We start from the raw sequence: 16,746 nt of genomic DNA, 5'->3' as shown, positions 1-16,746 counted from the left end.
GCAGTTTGCTTTTTTGATAATTTCTTCCCGTTACTACTTATAAATATTTACAAGTTTGTAAATCATTACTGATAATTCATCTGAATTAACTTTTAATGTCTATCGTAAGAAATTAATAATGACTATCGTAAGAAAACTAAGAAAACTGACTTATTGTTAAAGGACGTATGATATTTAACTTGTAATTTAATCTGACCCGAGCCGCTATTTTTCATGAAAGCCGAAATTAAATTTGGAAAGAATTCCCATTCCCATGAGAAGGGAGTCGGAGATGCATGGACACTAAACTATCGAATAGCCCACTCTCGTGCACTTGCATTTAGCTAATACCTGGTTTAATTTTTTGTCTACACCTTGTATATAAGACACTGTACAGTTAGATGCATTAAATTTTAGAGAGTGAAAGGATATCGGCATGATTCATTTGTTTTCTAGAGGAGGTAGACATTCAAGTTAAGCAAAATCTACTTTTTGACTGGTTTATGATTGATGAAATAACCGTGTTTTTGGAAAAGATGATGCTCTTGTCTACCAGGAAAATCATAAAGCAATTCCCAGCTTCAACTGTTTTAAAACCCTTTTTCCAAAGTTTAAATTAAGTTTAAAATACATTTACACGCATTACAATCTCACAGCATGTGCGGATATAATTTGTTTTAGAAATTTCTTCATCTTCCTTCACTTATAAAATCGATATTGTTTATTTAAATTTATCTGTAATAATGCATTTCTATATAGAATTGAAATACGGCATATTTGCTGCAATGAGGCTAAGTAGACTTTTATATGCAATCCTTCCTACCCATTTAAAAGAATTTTGACTACGTAAATGATGTTACGATTATACTGTATTTGCCATCATTATTACTTTCTCGGCTGTTAAAAGATCACAGGAAAGTACTGTAATCGGGTCAAATTTGACCTCGTTTTTTTCGCAATTCTCGTTGTTTTAAGACCCCAGGAATCCAAAAAGTTAAAAAGAGAGATTCCCGGTATTTGCTTCTGTTTGTTAGTATGAGTGTAGGTGTGTTTGTATGTATTTCTGTGTGGGGCCGTCCATTTTGTTTAATATCTCAAGATGAGGTAAAGCTTAGAAAACGAACTTTTCACAGTAGCTTATATTTAGGAGGTATTTGCGCTATTAAATTTTGGAGTACGGAAGTCATGTCTCGAGTAGATCGGGAAAATTTTACAAGATTGCATTTACAATATTTACTAATATAAAACTAATTCCTACCTTCAAAATAGTCTTTTGTGCCTTTTTATAATAATTAATAATGAAAGATTTATTTTTTAAACTTAAAAATTTTTTAAATGTTTATCACAATTCAACAAAATTACTCCTTTTAAGCTTTATTACTTAAATACTTTTATATACTAGTATAATTTAAAATTATAAGACTTCCTAACGATTCTCTTAACTTTCTATTCGATTAGCGCGGAACTCAACCTCTTCTCAGATTCTTATAAACAGAATGCGGATAGATTAAACTTATCAAATTTCTAATGATAAATTCTAATCACGTTCTAAAGTCGACATACCGTTGAAATTTGCTTTTTTTTCGATAGGATTTGCGACAATCGATCATACGAGTTCGAGACCAGATGTGCAAGCTTTTGTCTTTTATACTTCTTTTAAAATTAATTGGATCGCTGGGTGCTCCAGACGTCGATGTTTTTGACGACAATACAGTGAGACAATTGAATCATTTACGAATAGAATGGCTGAAATTCATGTCGACGATACCAAATACTGCTTGGATAACACGTAGCCTCTCAAATCCTGGATTTCTCAATAAAAATGATCATCGTGGGGTGTCTATCGACTTAAATCATTTGACGTACAATGTATCGAATCATAACAATACGCTCGATGTAATTAACAATTCTGTAGACGCTATGCATTCTGACATTAAATCTTCGGGAAATAAATGTAATTATGATTTGATTTATTTGTTGTTTAATTTACGAAAATCTTGGGCCGAACAAAGTGAGTATCGTATTTTATTTTCTCATTTTTAAAATATAAACTTATTTCTTATAAATATAATTAAATTAGTGTTGGATGCTACTGGAAAATTACCTTCTGGGTTATTAAAGGGAAATTTATTTTGGTTGGGTGATTTTAAACAGTGTCGAACTATCACCGTACCACTAAAAGTTATTGGAAACTTTAATTTTGGAGGGTTTAAAGGCGAATATTGTTATTTTACTTGGACGATTTCACTACAGCAGGTAATTCTTTAATATAAATTTATTCTATTTATATCTATTATATACAATGATACTTTTAATTATAGTATCATGCAAACATGCCTTTATATTTGGGTATATGTGTACCTGATTCGTGCACTGAAGAAATATTGAGGAATGATGCAAAAGCAGTAGCTAAACTTTTACGTAAGTTATTTTAACTTTATAAAAACGAATTTTTTTAAAATTTTGTGTTATAACAAACTATTTCGGCAACACAAAAGGTGTAGTGTGATAAATTAATTATTTGCTGAGCACGTTCTGCTTAATATTATAACAAACTCCAACTTTGTATTTGAATAAGGCCAATTCTTACCAATAAAAATGTTTTGATTAATCCAAACCAATTACTAATTATTCTAAAGTAGAATTATACTAAAACACTTTCTTTACAGATTATATTCCGATAGTTCATAAACTTATAAAATACGTCAACAGTACAGAAATAACTTGTCAAACTTCTAATATAAAATGGGAGACTAGTCATATCGCTTACCTGTGAGTATATATTTACAAAATTTGAATATATTTTTATATCAACGAATCCGTTGTTAATTAGGTGTATATTGTCGATATTTGCCGTCCTTATGATCGCTGGTACTTGGTGCGATGTCACAAAAATTTACAAGAACAAAGCAAAAATTATTACAGAAGATAACAATTCGAACATAGCCAATGGAAATTCTGCAGAAAGTTTTAACAGATACGATTTTAACAACGAAAATGCGGTAATCGTCAGCTCAGAAATATCTGACTCCACAACGTATTTGGCAAATGACAAGAATTCCGAGTCAGGTAACATTTAACTTTTCATACTTTGAGATTTTGAAGCTATGAAAATTGACTTTTATTTTCTTCTATTAGCAATTGTGGAATTCTTAATTTGTTTTTCTGTATATACAAATTTCGGTCAAATATTTAATACTGAAAACGTTAAGAAACCTTTACAATGCATTCATGGATTTCGTTTTATAAGCATGCTTTGGATCTTTGTTGGATATACAGTAGTCGAAATTGCAATGTTTTCTGGTAGGTTAAAATTAGCATTTCGTTAAACATTACGGATTGTTACTATATTGTTTTTTTCTTATTTAGAAAATGGATTAGAATTTATGGATGTTTTAAAACAGCAATATGCTTTATTCATAATTCAAGGAACATTTGCAGTTGATACATTTTTCTTAATCGGGTAAGAAAACTTTTTCTCTAATTCTCTTGTTAAAAAATATAATTTTGAACTCATACTTTTGCTATCTATTTGCAGTGGCTTTTTATTATCTTATTTATTTTTAAAAAGACATAAAGGAAAAAACAAACAATTTCACTGTACTCGTTATTATCTTCATCGAATTTGGAGGTAAGTCAATTATCTTTACCCCAAAATTTCATATTTAATGGCATATTTTTCAATTCGTATTATTTTCAGGTTAACTCCTACATACCTAATGATTTTAGGGTTTTATGCAACTGTCTGGTTGCACGTGGGAATGGGTCCATTTTGGCCAAAAGAAAACACTCAATGCAAAAACTATTGGTGGTGGAATCTCTTGTATATTGTAAATTTCAAAGATTTGTCCGATACGGTAATCTATGATTAAACTAAACTTGATTTTGGGAATTGTCTAAACAATAATACAACTGATAATGCTATATTCATTGTAGTGTATGGGATGGACGTGGTATTTAGCTAACGACATGCAGTTCTATATCATCAGTCCGATATTTTTGTTACTTTTATGGAAGTATGTTTCTTAATTTCCAAATCTATTTCACTAGTAAGATAAATATTTTTATATTAAAACTGCACTTCAACTTTTCAGGTTTTCTGTTGGGGGAATCATATTGATATGCGTTACTTTAGTTGCATCAATGATTGTCACGGGACTTCTCGGAGAATCCGGCATAATCTCAATATTTTCTGCTGTCGAAACTCTGGAATCAGATTTGGGAAAACTGCAAAATGAGTCAGTTTGTGTATCGTCTATTTCACATTATGACGCTCTGTTTTTGTTTAAAAGTGTAAATTTATATTATTTCATTTCGAAACATTTAAGTAATTAATTTTTCTGTTTAGTTTTATGAATTATTATAATGATATTTACGTCAAGCCTTATTGTCGCATCGGGCCATATCTCGTAGGCATTCTCACCGGTTACGCTCTTCATAAAGCAAAACATTTCAAACAATATTTTAGTAGAGTAAGTGTTTGAACGTAAATAGTTATAATAATATTGCTGTATGTTTTTGTTGAATATATAATGTTTAATACTATTCGTTTTTTCAGAAAATTATATTTTTATGTTGGGTTTTGTCTTTGACTGTTACTTCTACAGTTGTTTTTGCCGTTTATCACGCACATATGGGATCTGTCACTGCTTCTGCTTACGACGCTTTATCTCGAGTAACGTGGAGCATTGCCGTTGCTTGGATGATATTCGCTTGTACAGCAGGTTTCGGAGGTATTTATACATAAAAGAAAGATTATACGGTAAATACCTGATTACATTTATAATAATTATTTAATTTTCAGGTAAAATTAATACAATATTATCGTGGAAAGCGTGGATTCCGTTAAGCAGATTAACTTACTGTGCGTTTCTTTTACACCCCATTGTTATAAAAACATTTTTCAGTTCTAGTTGCAAATCGTTTTATATTCAAATTGATACTTTGGTAAGTATTTAAACAAAATTTGTTGCTTGTGTCTTTATGTTTGCTTCATAATAATTATAGAGATATTGGTTATAGAATAAACAATACTACCGAGCACTAGACACTGCTAGTGTGCAATAATATTGTTTATTTTTGTCGAAATTAAATTCTTTACTTTCGTTTTTATTTTTTTATTTTAACTTTTTAACCTAATAATAAATTGTGTATTTTTTTCCTGAGCTTATAAATCGCAAAAATTCAGCTAAACGATTCTCTACTATAGTTAGGAATTTAAGCAGATTCGTTTTAGTATGGTTTAACACAACTTAAACTCTCCACGTGCAGCTTGCTTGCACGTGGTGAACTATATGATTTATGTACCCGAAATATATTACTCTGTTTAAGCTTCAGCTTCGACAAACTTTTAGCAAATAAGACGTTTACACAGTAATAATTTGTTAAATTTTAAAAAATTTTAAAAATGTTTTCGTTTTTTAATTCATTGAGTCGTTGAGAAAATAATCTATTTAAGTCTTGAGTTTTATAATAGTTTCTTTGATTTTTCTCTCTATGCTATAACAAATTTGGTAATTTCAATTAAATCAACGACACTATCCAGGGATGTATCAATAATGATTGTCGCAACTTCCGGTGAAACCTCAGGTGGAAGTTTCTTCCATGTCTGATATCCGAAAATCCACTTTTCTCATACTTTCGAATTATCTATCTAACCAGGACCAGACTACAATTTCTTACGGCGTCTAAACTCTTGAGGAACAGTTATTGGCACCCATTTTGGTAAAATAACTTTACAATTAACGGACGATCATGCAAAGATGATCTGCATATTCAGTACGACTATCAGTAAGAATACTCTTGAGACGGTTGGCGGCAATATTTATAATCATTGGATACCTAGAAAGGAAGCAAATAAATTTTATGTGAAGAACACTTTGGAATCCACACCTTGGAATCCACTAGTGACCGAATGGACAAAACTACTAAACACTAGTAGTTGGTGCGGATTCACCACCATGTGGCAACCTCTTAGTGAAACACAAAGAGGTTGCCACATGGAGTTTCTCGGGTTTTCTTCATGTGTCAGCATCTAAATAGGGACCAGTTTCCCATAAAATCTTTTCGTGATGTACTCCCCTTGGCAGGTCGCTAAAATGTTGTGTAGACTGATTTTATCAGTCCTATCCTTCTTGGCTTCCCTATTGGCGAATTTTGGACAAACCTTAGAATGACTAGCTGCTCCCATCTAACCGCGTAGATTAATATGTTTATAAAGCCTTTATTCCAAACCAAACCAAACCAAACTCTAATTAAAACAAATCAACATTTCTCTCATAAGCGAAATATAATTTTAACAAAACAAAAGGAAAAACAGAAAAGAAACAAACACTTAAAAGTAGTCTACTTATATTTAATTAGACATAAAACTTATTGCCGAAATTTTAAAAGATATTACTTGTATGATAACAAAAAATACATAGAAAACACAGCTACAGAAAGATGCGACAATTATTAAAATCTGAAAATATTTTTATATATATTACATCTATTAAATTTAATTCAAGCAACTATTTAATTCTGGTTTTATTCCTTTTTGTGTGGTCGAATAGTCCACGACAATAATGCATGCCTCTTATTTTCTATCTTTATTTTTGTATGGTAAATGCATAAAATTATTCTGTATGAATAATTTTAAAATGAAAAATTATTAATTATGTAAGATTTTCGAATAAATTTTTATCTAATATTACATTTATTTCATTAGCTAACTATCTTCTTTGGACTACTTATAATATCCTATATGTGTGCTTTGCTTGCAAGTTTGACATTCGAATATTCTACAATGGCTCTTGAAAAATTTATCTTGAGAAGACTTTCAAAGAAATAAGTTAACATTTAAAAACAGAACTCTTTAAAAATAATTTTAATGATAAATATCATTCTGTATCTTCTTTCACACTTATTTTGTTGTCATAGGTAATATTGATTATAATTTTGTATATAACGTGAACAAACTTTTTCTTTCCTGTACGTATGAATATAATTTATCTTATGAAAATCTGCAAAACTAAAAAAAATAAATGTTCAGATTAACTTATGAACGTTGACTATTGTATTGTTATCTTACAAAAATATTACCCTAAAGTGTTTAATTTAAGGTAATATAAAGTAATTTAAGGTAATGTATATTTGTCTAATACAATTGTATAAACACCGATATAATTTATAGACCTAATTATAAAATACGAATATTGATTGATAAATGAGGTCCACACTTCCATACAGCCACTGTTGTTATAACACAGAAAATAGAAATACTCGATGTAGCATTGTTATCCTTATTCTCTGTCCATTGAAAAGTTTAAAGTTGTTTTCTTTGTTCAGAAGAATGGAAAGGAAGTTGTTTACAAGAAGTATTTCTGGGAGAATAAATCAATTCAGAGAAGTGTTGTGAAATTTGACTTCAAGAGACGTATTCACAAAGGCCAAAAAGAGTTACGATAACTGAAAACCGCATTTGAATACGCAAAAAGAAACTCGAATAAGCTTAAGAACCTGAATTTAGAGGTTATTTCACATCCTCTCACAGCCTAAATATATGAAACCACCGGAATTCATCACGGTTGTTCTTAAAATGAAAAGAAAAATTGAAAGTTTAACGCTTCTCATCAAATTTTGAAGTTTAAACTACTGTAAGGAAATGAATCAAGGAAAGTTTTTTATGGGAGGAATGCAAAAAAGGAATTGAACGTTTAGAAAAAATGCGTCACTCTAAATGAGTATGTTAAAAAACGAAATTTAATTAAAATAAGGTGTCCACTATTTTATTAAACTAAACACATTCTTCTTCTTCTTCCCAAACTAATTTTATATAAATGGATACCTAATTTATCAACGATATTCGTAGAAAATATAGGCCCTATTTACGAAGTATTAAATCAATTTTGTAAGTTTTTAAATAAAGATGATTTTATTTCAAGTTATATGTTAATTTTTTCGAAAAAAAAGTTTACCAAAAGGTTCAATTAAAATATTTTTAAGTTAGTTTATTTGATACTGATTAACAAAACTCAGTTATACGGGTATAACTGAGTATTTTTACTGTGCTGTAGACCCCGTGTTAATGAGAAAAACATAATGTAATATAATTTCTTAAAAAGTGTTTACAAAAATGTAACCAGTCTAGTCTAAATTTAATTGAAGATGTTAATTAAATTATATTCGTTAAAATTTATTTAATTGCTATTTAAATATTCTGTTTATTATTACAGTCTAAGGCAGTGGTCCCCAAACTTTTCAGATTCCAGCTAAATTGAGCATAAATCGTAAATAGGCGAGCCATAAATATGTCGTATATAGTAAGACCCGTTTAATATCACATCCGTGAATATTGTGACATTAAGCAAAGTTGACATTAATTTTAAAAAAGTCCAGTAGAAGAGCTTGAGACTTAATGAAAAGGCTTCAATGGCACCAGTATATATAGGCCTATGTTATACATTTGACTCATAAAATGCATAACAATTAAGATTATTCCAGCACTAGATCCACCTCACACACAAATTGCTACCTCTGCAACACTAGTCCTCCCTTACACTCCGTATTTTATACTCTCAAATTAAAAAATTGAACCCATAATTCGTGAATTTCCCTTTTTATATACATAATTGTGTACAACTTCCATTTATAAATATTATTTTATTTTTTAAACGCTTTTAACGTATTGGGCTCGATGTTACATCAGTGTTCTGCTGTGTGAAGGTAAACTGCTGAATATATGTATTGCAATGAACGGCTGCATTATCCTCCTCGAAAAGAGTTCGCAAATGTCTCTCTAATGTATACATATCTATCATTTACATTATTATAATTGAATCTATAGATTGTCGATCATACGAGAAATACTTCCCTAAAAATATAATGCATTATTTATTACATTATTCAGTCTGGAAATCAGTAAAACATTATTGTTTTTTAATTATTATTTTGAAATGTATATGTTTTCATATAATATTTAATATTATTTAATAAACGTTAGCCTGCTTAAGGTATTTATGTAAGTTAACTCATGATATATAATTATTTGATCTGAATCATATTACAAGATAGTCGTCAGCATAACGACAAAAGCTATTCCTGGTTAAATCATTATAATTTTGATAAATTCACTCATCACTATATCCGTCGACTTTATCTCTTGAAACCTTCACATTTAATAGGAAAATATAAATACGATAGATCAAATACAGTATATAGAAAAGTTCAAATTTCGTCCTTGAAAGGACGAAATTCTTTTATATTAATAATAGTTTCGCAAAAAATAATAAAATAAAATAAAATATAACTCATTTATACTATTAAAAAAATACTATATATATTAGCAACATAATTTTGAATTCTTTTTTTCATTGTCGTCTTTTTTCGCCTAGTGGGCCTTTTCTCCGTACGCGACCAGGCCCACATGGAGAAGGCCAGGTTATGGAGGACGGGCCCGTATATTCGGGACAGATAACCCGAAAAATTCCTAGATAATTTCTCGCAGAATTCGATCAAGAGTCCACAGAACGATAGGCCAATTCTCTTTTGCTCTGGGGCCTGGCCAATCCGGCTGTCAAAGTAGTTTCGAATTATTAACGAGTCTATTTCTGTCATTAGAGTAGACAATTGAGGATACATTGTATTCAGTTAACACAAATTTTACTTAATTATAAATTTATATACACATGAAATAAATAATTTCTTTTAAGAACCCATATCATTTTTATCAGAACTCAAAGTATAAATTTAGATTTTAAATTCTTAATTTTAATTTAAAAAAAAATTAAAGAACAAATTTAACTAAATAACTCCGAAATTACTCTTGAATAATTAAAAAAAAATATCCATCTACGTAAGCCATTCACATAAAAAATGTTTAAAATATGATGTCATACTGAAACTTGAAAGAGAAATTAAATACTATTTACCATATTGCAATAATAAAGATAATTATTAAAGTTGCTCTTCTTTTAAATGTTAATTATTAGGTAGAAGTATTTCCATTAAACAATTAGCTGTGCTAAAATTCAGTTTAAATGTAACAAATGAGTAACTTTGTAAAAGGAATTTTATCTGTTTGATAATATCAAAGTCTAACAGCTACTTTTAATATGATGCATGATAATAAATGTCAATGTTTGATATCATTAAAACAAATAAAATACAGGTTCTTCAACGTTATTTTTATTTTAATAACATTCTGAAATACTGATACTTTTTAACGATTGATCACTATCGTTTCGAGCAACGTTTCAATTTTATTGTCTGTACAAAAGATAAAAATAACTACATATAATGAGTTTAATGCTTCCATAATTTAATATTGCTGAAAACTACATAGATTAATCGAAGCAAAAATTATTACGAAATATAAATATTTCACAAAAATAGATAAATTTATTGTATTTATATGTATTTTCTTAATTTTTATTTATTTATTATGGTATTTATTTTTCATTCTACTTTAAAACACCAGTAGGTAATTACTTGCATTAAAGATTATCCACTATCTTTAATGATAAACAAATTAATATTTAATCGAATTTATTTGTTGTACTCATAGCTGAATCGAATACAGATTATTTTTTAATATAAGTTAGCTCCATTCTCTAAATAGGTAAAAAATAATCAATAAAAATTTGCTGTCATTGTAAAACACAAAATGAGGGTGTGCCGTATAACTTAAGCTGGTTTTGAATTTTAAAATAATATTTTTTGAATTTTCCTTCTGCTTCTGAATTACATAATTCGATAAACATTCTCTTTCAGAAAATTCAAAAGAGATGATTACTAGTCTGAAGTCATCATTAAAATGGCAATTGTTATGAGATGCTATCAAAATGTCCAATTATATTTAATTTTATTATAAATTATTCAAGTATTACAATTATTTCTAAAGGTAATTTCATGTAATATACAACATTTTTCCTTACGAAATAAACTCCGCCACAAAATTATGGAGTGATATAATGAATGCCATACTGTATATGATTTTTATTCAAACGTCATACACTACATTTCATGCATATCCTATTTTTCCCCAAGGCAATGATGGTTAAAAAAGAAAATATACTCATAAACCTTATTAAATATTCATAAGATGTCATATTTTTATAAATAATAGTAAATATTCAGATAAAATTGAGTAATAAAAGAATAGAAAGAATTCAACTTCTTTATGTTAAGGTTAAATAAATTATCTATTTCATAACCATATTTGAAACAGAAATTTAATATTTTGCTGTAATATTTTTTTATCTTCTTTGAATGAATACACTTTAATAATTATTAAATAATTAGCTTCATTACACAGAAGTGAAGTAATTAATTATTCCTTCTGTTATAATGAAGCTATTAAACTATTAAAATATGTTCCTATAATTTTATTAAATGTACAGTTTAGAAAAATTATTTCCTAAAAGAAGGCGAAAAAACACAGAAAAGATCATAGTTTATCTCTTCCATTTTTTATTATCATTTAAAGACATTGATTATTGCAAGAATTGGTACTATACTTTCCTGGCTGCTATATATAATAAAGGGAAAGTATCGCTATACTTTCCCTCTGTTATATATACAGACGGGAATGTTATAACAGACGGAAATGTAAAATACTATAAACAAAATTACCTTGCCAAGGTGTTTATATTTTTGGGCTCGAGACCTTGAAACGCCAAGATATGGAAAAAATTCGAGTTTTCCCTGCAATATGGATGTTATTGTGTATGTGTGGCGCCATTTCGTCCACTCATTTTGAAGCTTAGCTACCGTATCTTTCATCGAAAATTTCTGAAATTTTGCCTGGAGGTTTGTGTATTGAGGAGATTGATGCTATTAAATTTTGGTGGCTAAAGGTCGAGAAGTGAGGGAGATAGAGAAAGTTATATGTTGTATCTCGGGTGGGGTCGGACTTAATGAAGATTTTACTCATTATTAGCATTTACAATTTTTTAAACATAAAACTTATCTCTAGTTTCAAAATTAAGCTTTTTGCTATTTTGTAATAATTAATAATATAAAAAAATATATATATATTTTAAAGTAAAATCTCATATCAGATGGCGCCTCACACAATTTCCAATTCTTGCCGGAAAAGTAATGCAACTCATTCCTGAATTTTTTATTACTGTATATTTTTTGTAATTTGTTCAGGAATATCTGCTATTATAATTTGTAAGTTCATTGTAATACTATTAAAAAACTTATAACAATTCCTGTTTAAAAAAAATTAAATCTGTCCACATGGAATTATATTACAAATTTAGAATTTTCATCTTAATACATAATACGAAACATAATATAAATTATATACTAATTGATAATGCCATTAACGTGTAGTTATGCTTCTAACGATAGTCCAAATATTTTTCAATTCCAATTAATTTATATAAATTAATTAATTGCTGGAGGAACAAAATGGCATTCCTAGGGTACATTATTATAAATTCTGTAATATATAACATAAATGTGTGTTTCTTTAATGGATCTAGAGTAACGGTTAAGTTGGTTACTCTAGAATCATATTGACATAACTAAACGGATAAATTTATAAAATAATATTTATTAATCATATCAGATGTTGATTGATTTGCTGGTTTAATTTATTTTGAGCTATCTATTTTTGGAAGGAATAAGTGGAAACATGACTAATAAAAAGGTTTTTCTTTTGTCTTTAATACAGGATATATAGAACGAATGTAGCTTAATTAATTAACGAAAATGAATTTATTAAATTACATTATAACGTTCAAATCATATACATGTTTATGTATATGATTTGAACGTCATATACATGTACAGTACGTTTATATTGCGCTACACAGTCTTGACTGTTTGTATTTATTTAGCTGTATTCGTAAAAAACGCTACTAATGCTATGACGTGTAATTTTATTGTTTGAAGTACAATTTGATCCGCTTAACTTAAATATGAGAATCTGGAAACCGGTTGTTTATATTAATACAAGATTATATTCGTTTGCGAAATGACATTGAATACGGCAAGGCTACCGGAAAACTGGTTTCCCTTTCGTAGACCTAATACTAATAAAATCGGATAAAAAAAAAAGTTCAACCTGTTAAATGTACTTCCTCGACCTCTTGTTGTCAGTGCATATCTTATACATCCCGTGTTAAATTTACTTGCAGTTGAATTAGATTGAAAGTTTAGAATACAATTAGACATTTCGAGAAATCATAACTTGTAAGTACTACGTTAGTGTTTTGTTTACTTTAAATAGATTATTTTATACATAAATTCTAATCGAAATAAAATCAGATGTCTGAACCTTCATTATACTCTCGATAAGTTATAAGTTCATATCGGGATTTTAATTAATTAATTTTTTGTTAAATTGAGATATTTTTTAATTTTTGGTCTATGTTATTACAGAATATAAACTTTATGTCACAATACAAATTACATAAACTACCTTTAATTCTTAGAATGTGGGTCAACAGTAAAATGAGCTTTCACTTTCGAAATGTGGGCCATTGTTATACACTAAGTTTGCTCGTGTGGGCCGGACACCGTTCCGCTCGTCAAACTTCAACGAATTTTTCGATTACGTTAAAATACACTTTCTCTCAGAATTCTCTTCTTTTTAAAATTATAATAAACAAATTATCTAAATATTTGCTGATTAATATTTCGTGACATATTTAAGCATCCCCAGAAACTTTCTAAGTTAAATTTTCGGCTAAATTCTTTCGGAAAGTAGGCTAAATTTGAAATTGATAGGGTTACCCCAAGGTACCCCTTGACGAATAATTGTAGACATGTTTTTAATCCGTTTGAAAGTACTATTATATTACAATTAAAAAAATTCGTATATCATATTACAATATAAATAATCAATGTGTTGTTCCTAACAGGTAAATTTCCAATACAGATACACTAATTGTGTGACTACCCTGGTGCTGTAATAACTGTAAGGCGCCGTATACAACCTATTATACAAAGAACACTTCACACAGGTTAAAGAGACACAACTTTATTCCTTTTAGTACGGGTCCTAACTCCCTTCTCGTTCGTCTTCATACTCAATCTCCCCCTTCCCTGGCCATCCGATTCGTCAAATCTGGTCGATAATAATGAAAATAAAAAGCAGATTTTGTGAATTACCATCCACTCCCCACCCTGAAACAAACACTAATATTTCAATAAATCAGATTGTTTTTATTTAATAATGTATAATATACTTTTAAAAGTGATATTGATGCACTTACATTTGAATAAAATTAATTAAACTTTAAATACTAATTTTACTACATTCCGCGAAACTTTATTATTAGAATTGACTTGTCACGATAAAACTTTTAGAATCATTTCAGTAATATTTAAGATCCTCATTTAAATATTTAAAAATAAGTGCAAATAATTTAAAATTTTATAATTTAACAAATGTAGTCTCATAAACCGATAATTACAAAATTGAATTCAATATGCAATATATTTATGTCGTAATATCTTAATTTACTTGGTTATTTGTTAGAAAAATATTTTATTTTTTAACGAAATGAGTAGGCCTATATTTAGGGTATCTAATATAATTGTATTGGCCTCATTTCTGGTGTACTTATAGGGGGTGATGTAAGTATTGTATCCCAAGAAGATTTAAGAATAAAAAATTATTAAACAAATAATAAATAAATATTTTTTTTTATAAATTAGAATTTTTTGTCGTACTATTCTTCATTAAATTTTCCCTTATTATTTATAGCTATTTAATCAATATATTTACAAAACTAGCATTGTTTATAAAAAAAAATTATTATAAATTGCTATACAGATATATAGAGAGGTCACCGAAATGAGCTGACGAAACAGGGACGTATTTAAAGGAATGCGATTGTCCCCACTAAACACAAAAAATAAATTTTTACTTTTTATGAACTTTATTTACACTTTTAACTTGTTATATTCTAAAAATGTAACTGTTTAATCACTAACTACAATGTCAAAGTGCGCTAGAAGATATAGCTCATTCGTACATAAAAAGCTATGTATTTACTCAGTGTTTTCGTATGAACTCGTGAACCATATTAACTTAATAAAGTTAGTTCAAGTTGGAAATTAAGTAGTAAAGAAAAAGCCATTATATATTACCTCGAATAATAAAATATATATATATATATATATATATATTAAATTAAATACAAAATACTAAACCTTAATTTGGATTTTCATCATTTACTTTTAAAAATTAAAATAATATAACTGGACAATTAAAACTCTGTAATTATATGTGTGTTTGTTTACTACTAAAACTTCTTATGTGATATAAAAATGGAAGTTTATCTGTTAAAAATTTCTCTTTTAAATCAGATAAAGCAAAGGTGATTTATAGGTTCAGTATCAAAGTGTAAGAACTAAGTACAAAAGTATCATTTCTGATTTTTTCTGTTAAGGGAGATGCCATATTCGAAATATATATTTTACAAATAAAACAAAAATATGATAGTTCTTTAAATGAAATATTTGAATATGTGTTATATTTACATCAACGTAAATATGTATTAAATTATAAATCTTTATTTTAAATAAGCAAATTTCATCATTATTATTAAAGAAAACGAATTTTGTTAGAAATATTTTTGATAATAAATTCACCTTATTTACTTGTTTAAAAATAGATTCGAAAATAATTCTTCGAAATTTTATAAAGATAAGAAATTGAAGTTCAGTGGCATTAGAGTCGGAGTCAGTTTTATTACTGTTAATAATAAATTGTAAAACAGTAATAAAAACAAATTGATACACTGATATAAAGCTGAAAGCTTATATATATATATATATACAGTATATGTATGAGATATAAGATGATTAATGGAATGCTTGAGGCTAGAATGTACGAATGTACAAAAGAAAGGATTTAATCAAGGACAACTTGAACAAGTATAAAAATTACACTACAGTTATACCACATCATACAAATAATAAGTCTCTCTGACTTTTTGGTTACTTGTTTGATTCAGGAGTTATTGCTTCCTCTGAGAGGTTTCGGCAAAACCACCTACCGACTTTCAGATCAAAATAAAGTGCCAGAAAAAAAGTAAATTCTCCCAACTTCATCAAGTGCCAGAAATTACACAACCATGTCTACCGACTCCATTACAGTCACATCTGTCTGCTAGGTTGGCAAAAATTTCATTAAAATCAACCGTACTTTGTATGTTCCACCACAATAAAACAAAGAACAGAACGGTACTTGTAACATTCCAAACAATCAGCCCTGCAGACTAAAACCCGACAGCAACTGTCTGTCCGTTCCTTCTGCCAAACTGACTAAAACTCTAGAAAATTATGGTCTGTTGAGGACAATTATTGTCTCATTTATTTTGGATAACGTTAGTTCGTTTCAGAGTGACTGCTCTAGTCAGGGCACATATGTCAGCGCAATTATTGTAACATTCTTTTTAGATTTTTGCAATTAGGTTGAATATTTGTATATCATAAGTTTGTATATAATATATAATGCATTCTGAACTAGTGTTTAAGTGGTTTTAATACAGTTAACATTTTCGTGATGACACTTTATTTTACTGAAATTAACTTTTAATATTGTAAGTTTCATGTTTTATTCAATGAATGCATTATGAGCTATAAGCATAAACATTTATTTTAGCTAAATCTGAAAGGAAGCAGTGCAGGAGTAATACTAAATCGGGTTTGGGCTGCACATAAGTAATTTGGAATCGATTTTAGATTACCCGGAAGTAACTTGAAGGGGGTTAGTTTGAAATCTTTACACTGGATCCCTCAAAGAGGTAGACCTGACGCCTT

The 16,746-nt window shown here is 28.5% G+C and overlaps 1 protein-coding gene across 1 annotated transcript; it reads left to right on the top strand.

Annotated features, from left to right (window-relative positions):
• Positions 1–1,587: 1,587 nt before the first annotated feature.
• On the top strand, positions 1,588–6,856 carry LOC136968523 (nose resistant to fluoxetine protein 6-like). The gene is made up of 15 exons (XM_067262498.1): positions 1,588–1,990; positions 2,060–2,235; positions 2,301–2,400; positions 2,649–2,751; positions 2,813–3,048; positions 3,118–3,282; positions 3,349–3,442; positions 3,518–3,610; positions 3,680–3,836; positions 3,916–3,995; positions 4,074–4,217; positions 4,328–4,451; positions 4,538–4,712; positions 4,784–4,926; positions 6,689–6,856. The coding sequence occupies exons 1-15, from the start codon at positions 1,606–1,608 to the stop codon at positions 6,809–6,811; spliced, it is 2,298 nt and encodes a 765-aa protein (XP_067118599.1). The 5' UTR covers positions 1,588–1,605; the 3' UTR covers positions 6,812–6,856.
• The last annotated feature ends 9,890 nt before the right edge of the window (positions 6,857–16,746 follow it).

The sequence above is a fragment of the Centruroides vittatus genome, unplaced genomic scaffold (assembly GCF_030686945.1).
Source record: "Centruroides vittatus isolate TY-2023 unplaced genomic scaffold, ASM3068694v2 contig_1492, whole genome shotgun sequence".
NCBI classification, from domain to species: domain Eukaryota; kingdom Metazoa; phylum Arthropoda; class Arachnida; order Scorpiones; family Buthidae; genus Centruroides; species Centruroides vittatus.
The sequence above is the reverse complement of the archived record's forward strand: the minus strand, read 5'-3'. Positions and strand labels throughout refer to the sequence as shown.

Excerpts from the sequence above, each read along its gene's own strand:
- LOC136968523 (XM_067262498.1), top strand. The coding sequence starts at position 1,606 with ATGTGCAAGCTTTTGTCTTTTATACTTCTTTTAAAATTAATTGGATCG. Across the intron at positions 3,283-3,348 it reads CGAAATTGCAATGTTTTCTG|AAAATGGATTAGAATTTATG; the intron begins GTAGGTTAAAAT and ends TTTCTTATTTAG. Across the intron at positions 3,443-3,517 it reads GATACATTTTTCTTAATCGG|TGGCTTTTTATTATCTTATT; the intron begins GTAAGAAAACTT and ends ATCTATTTGCAG.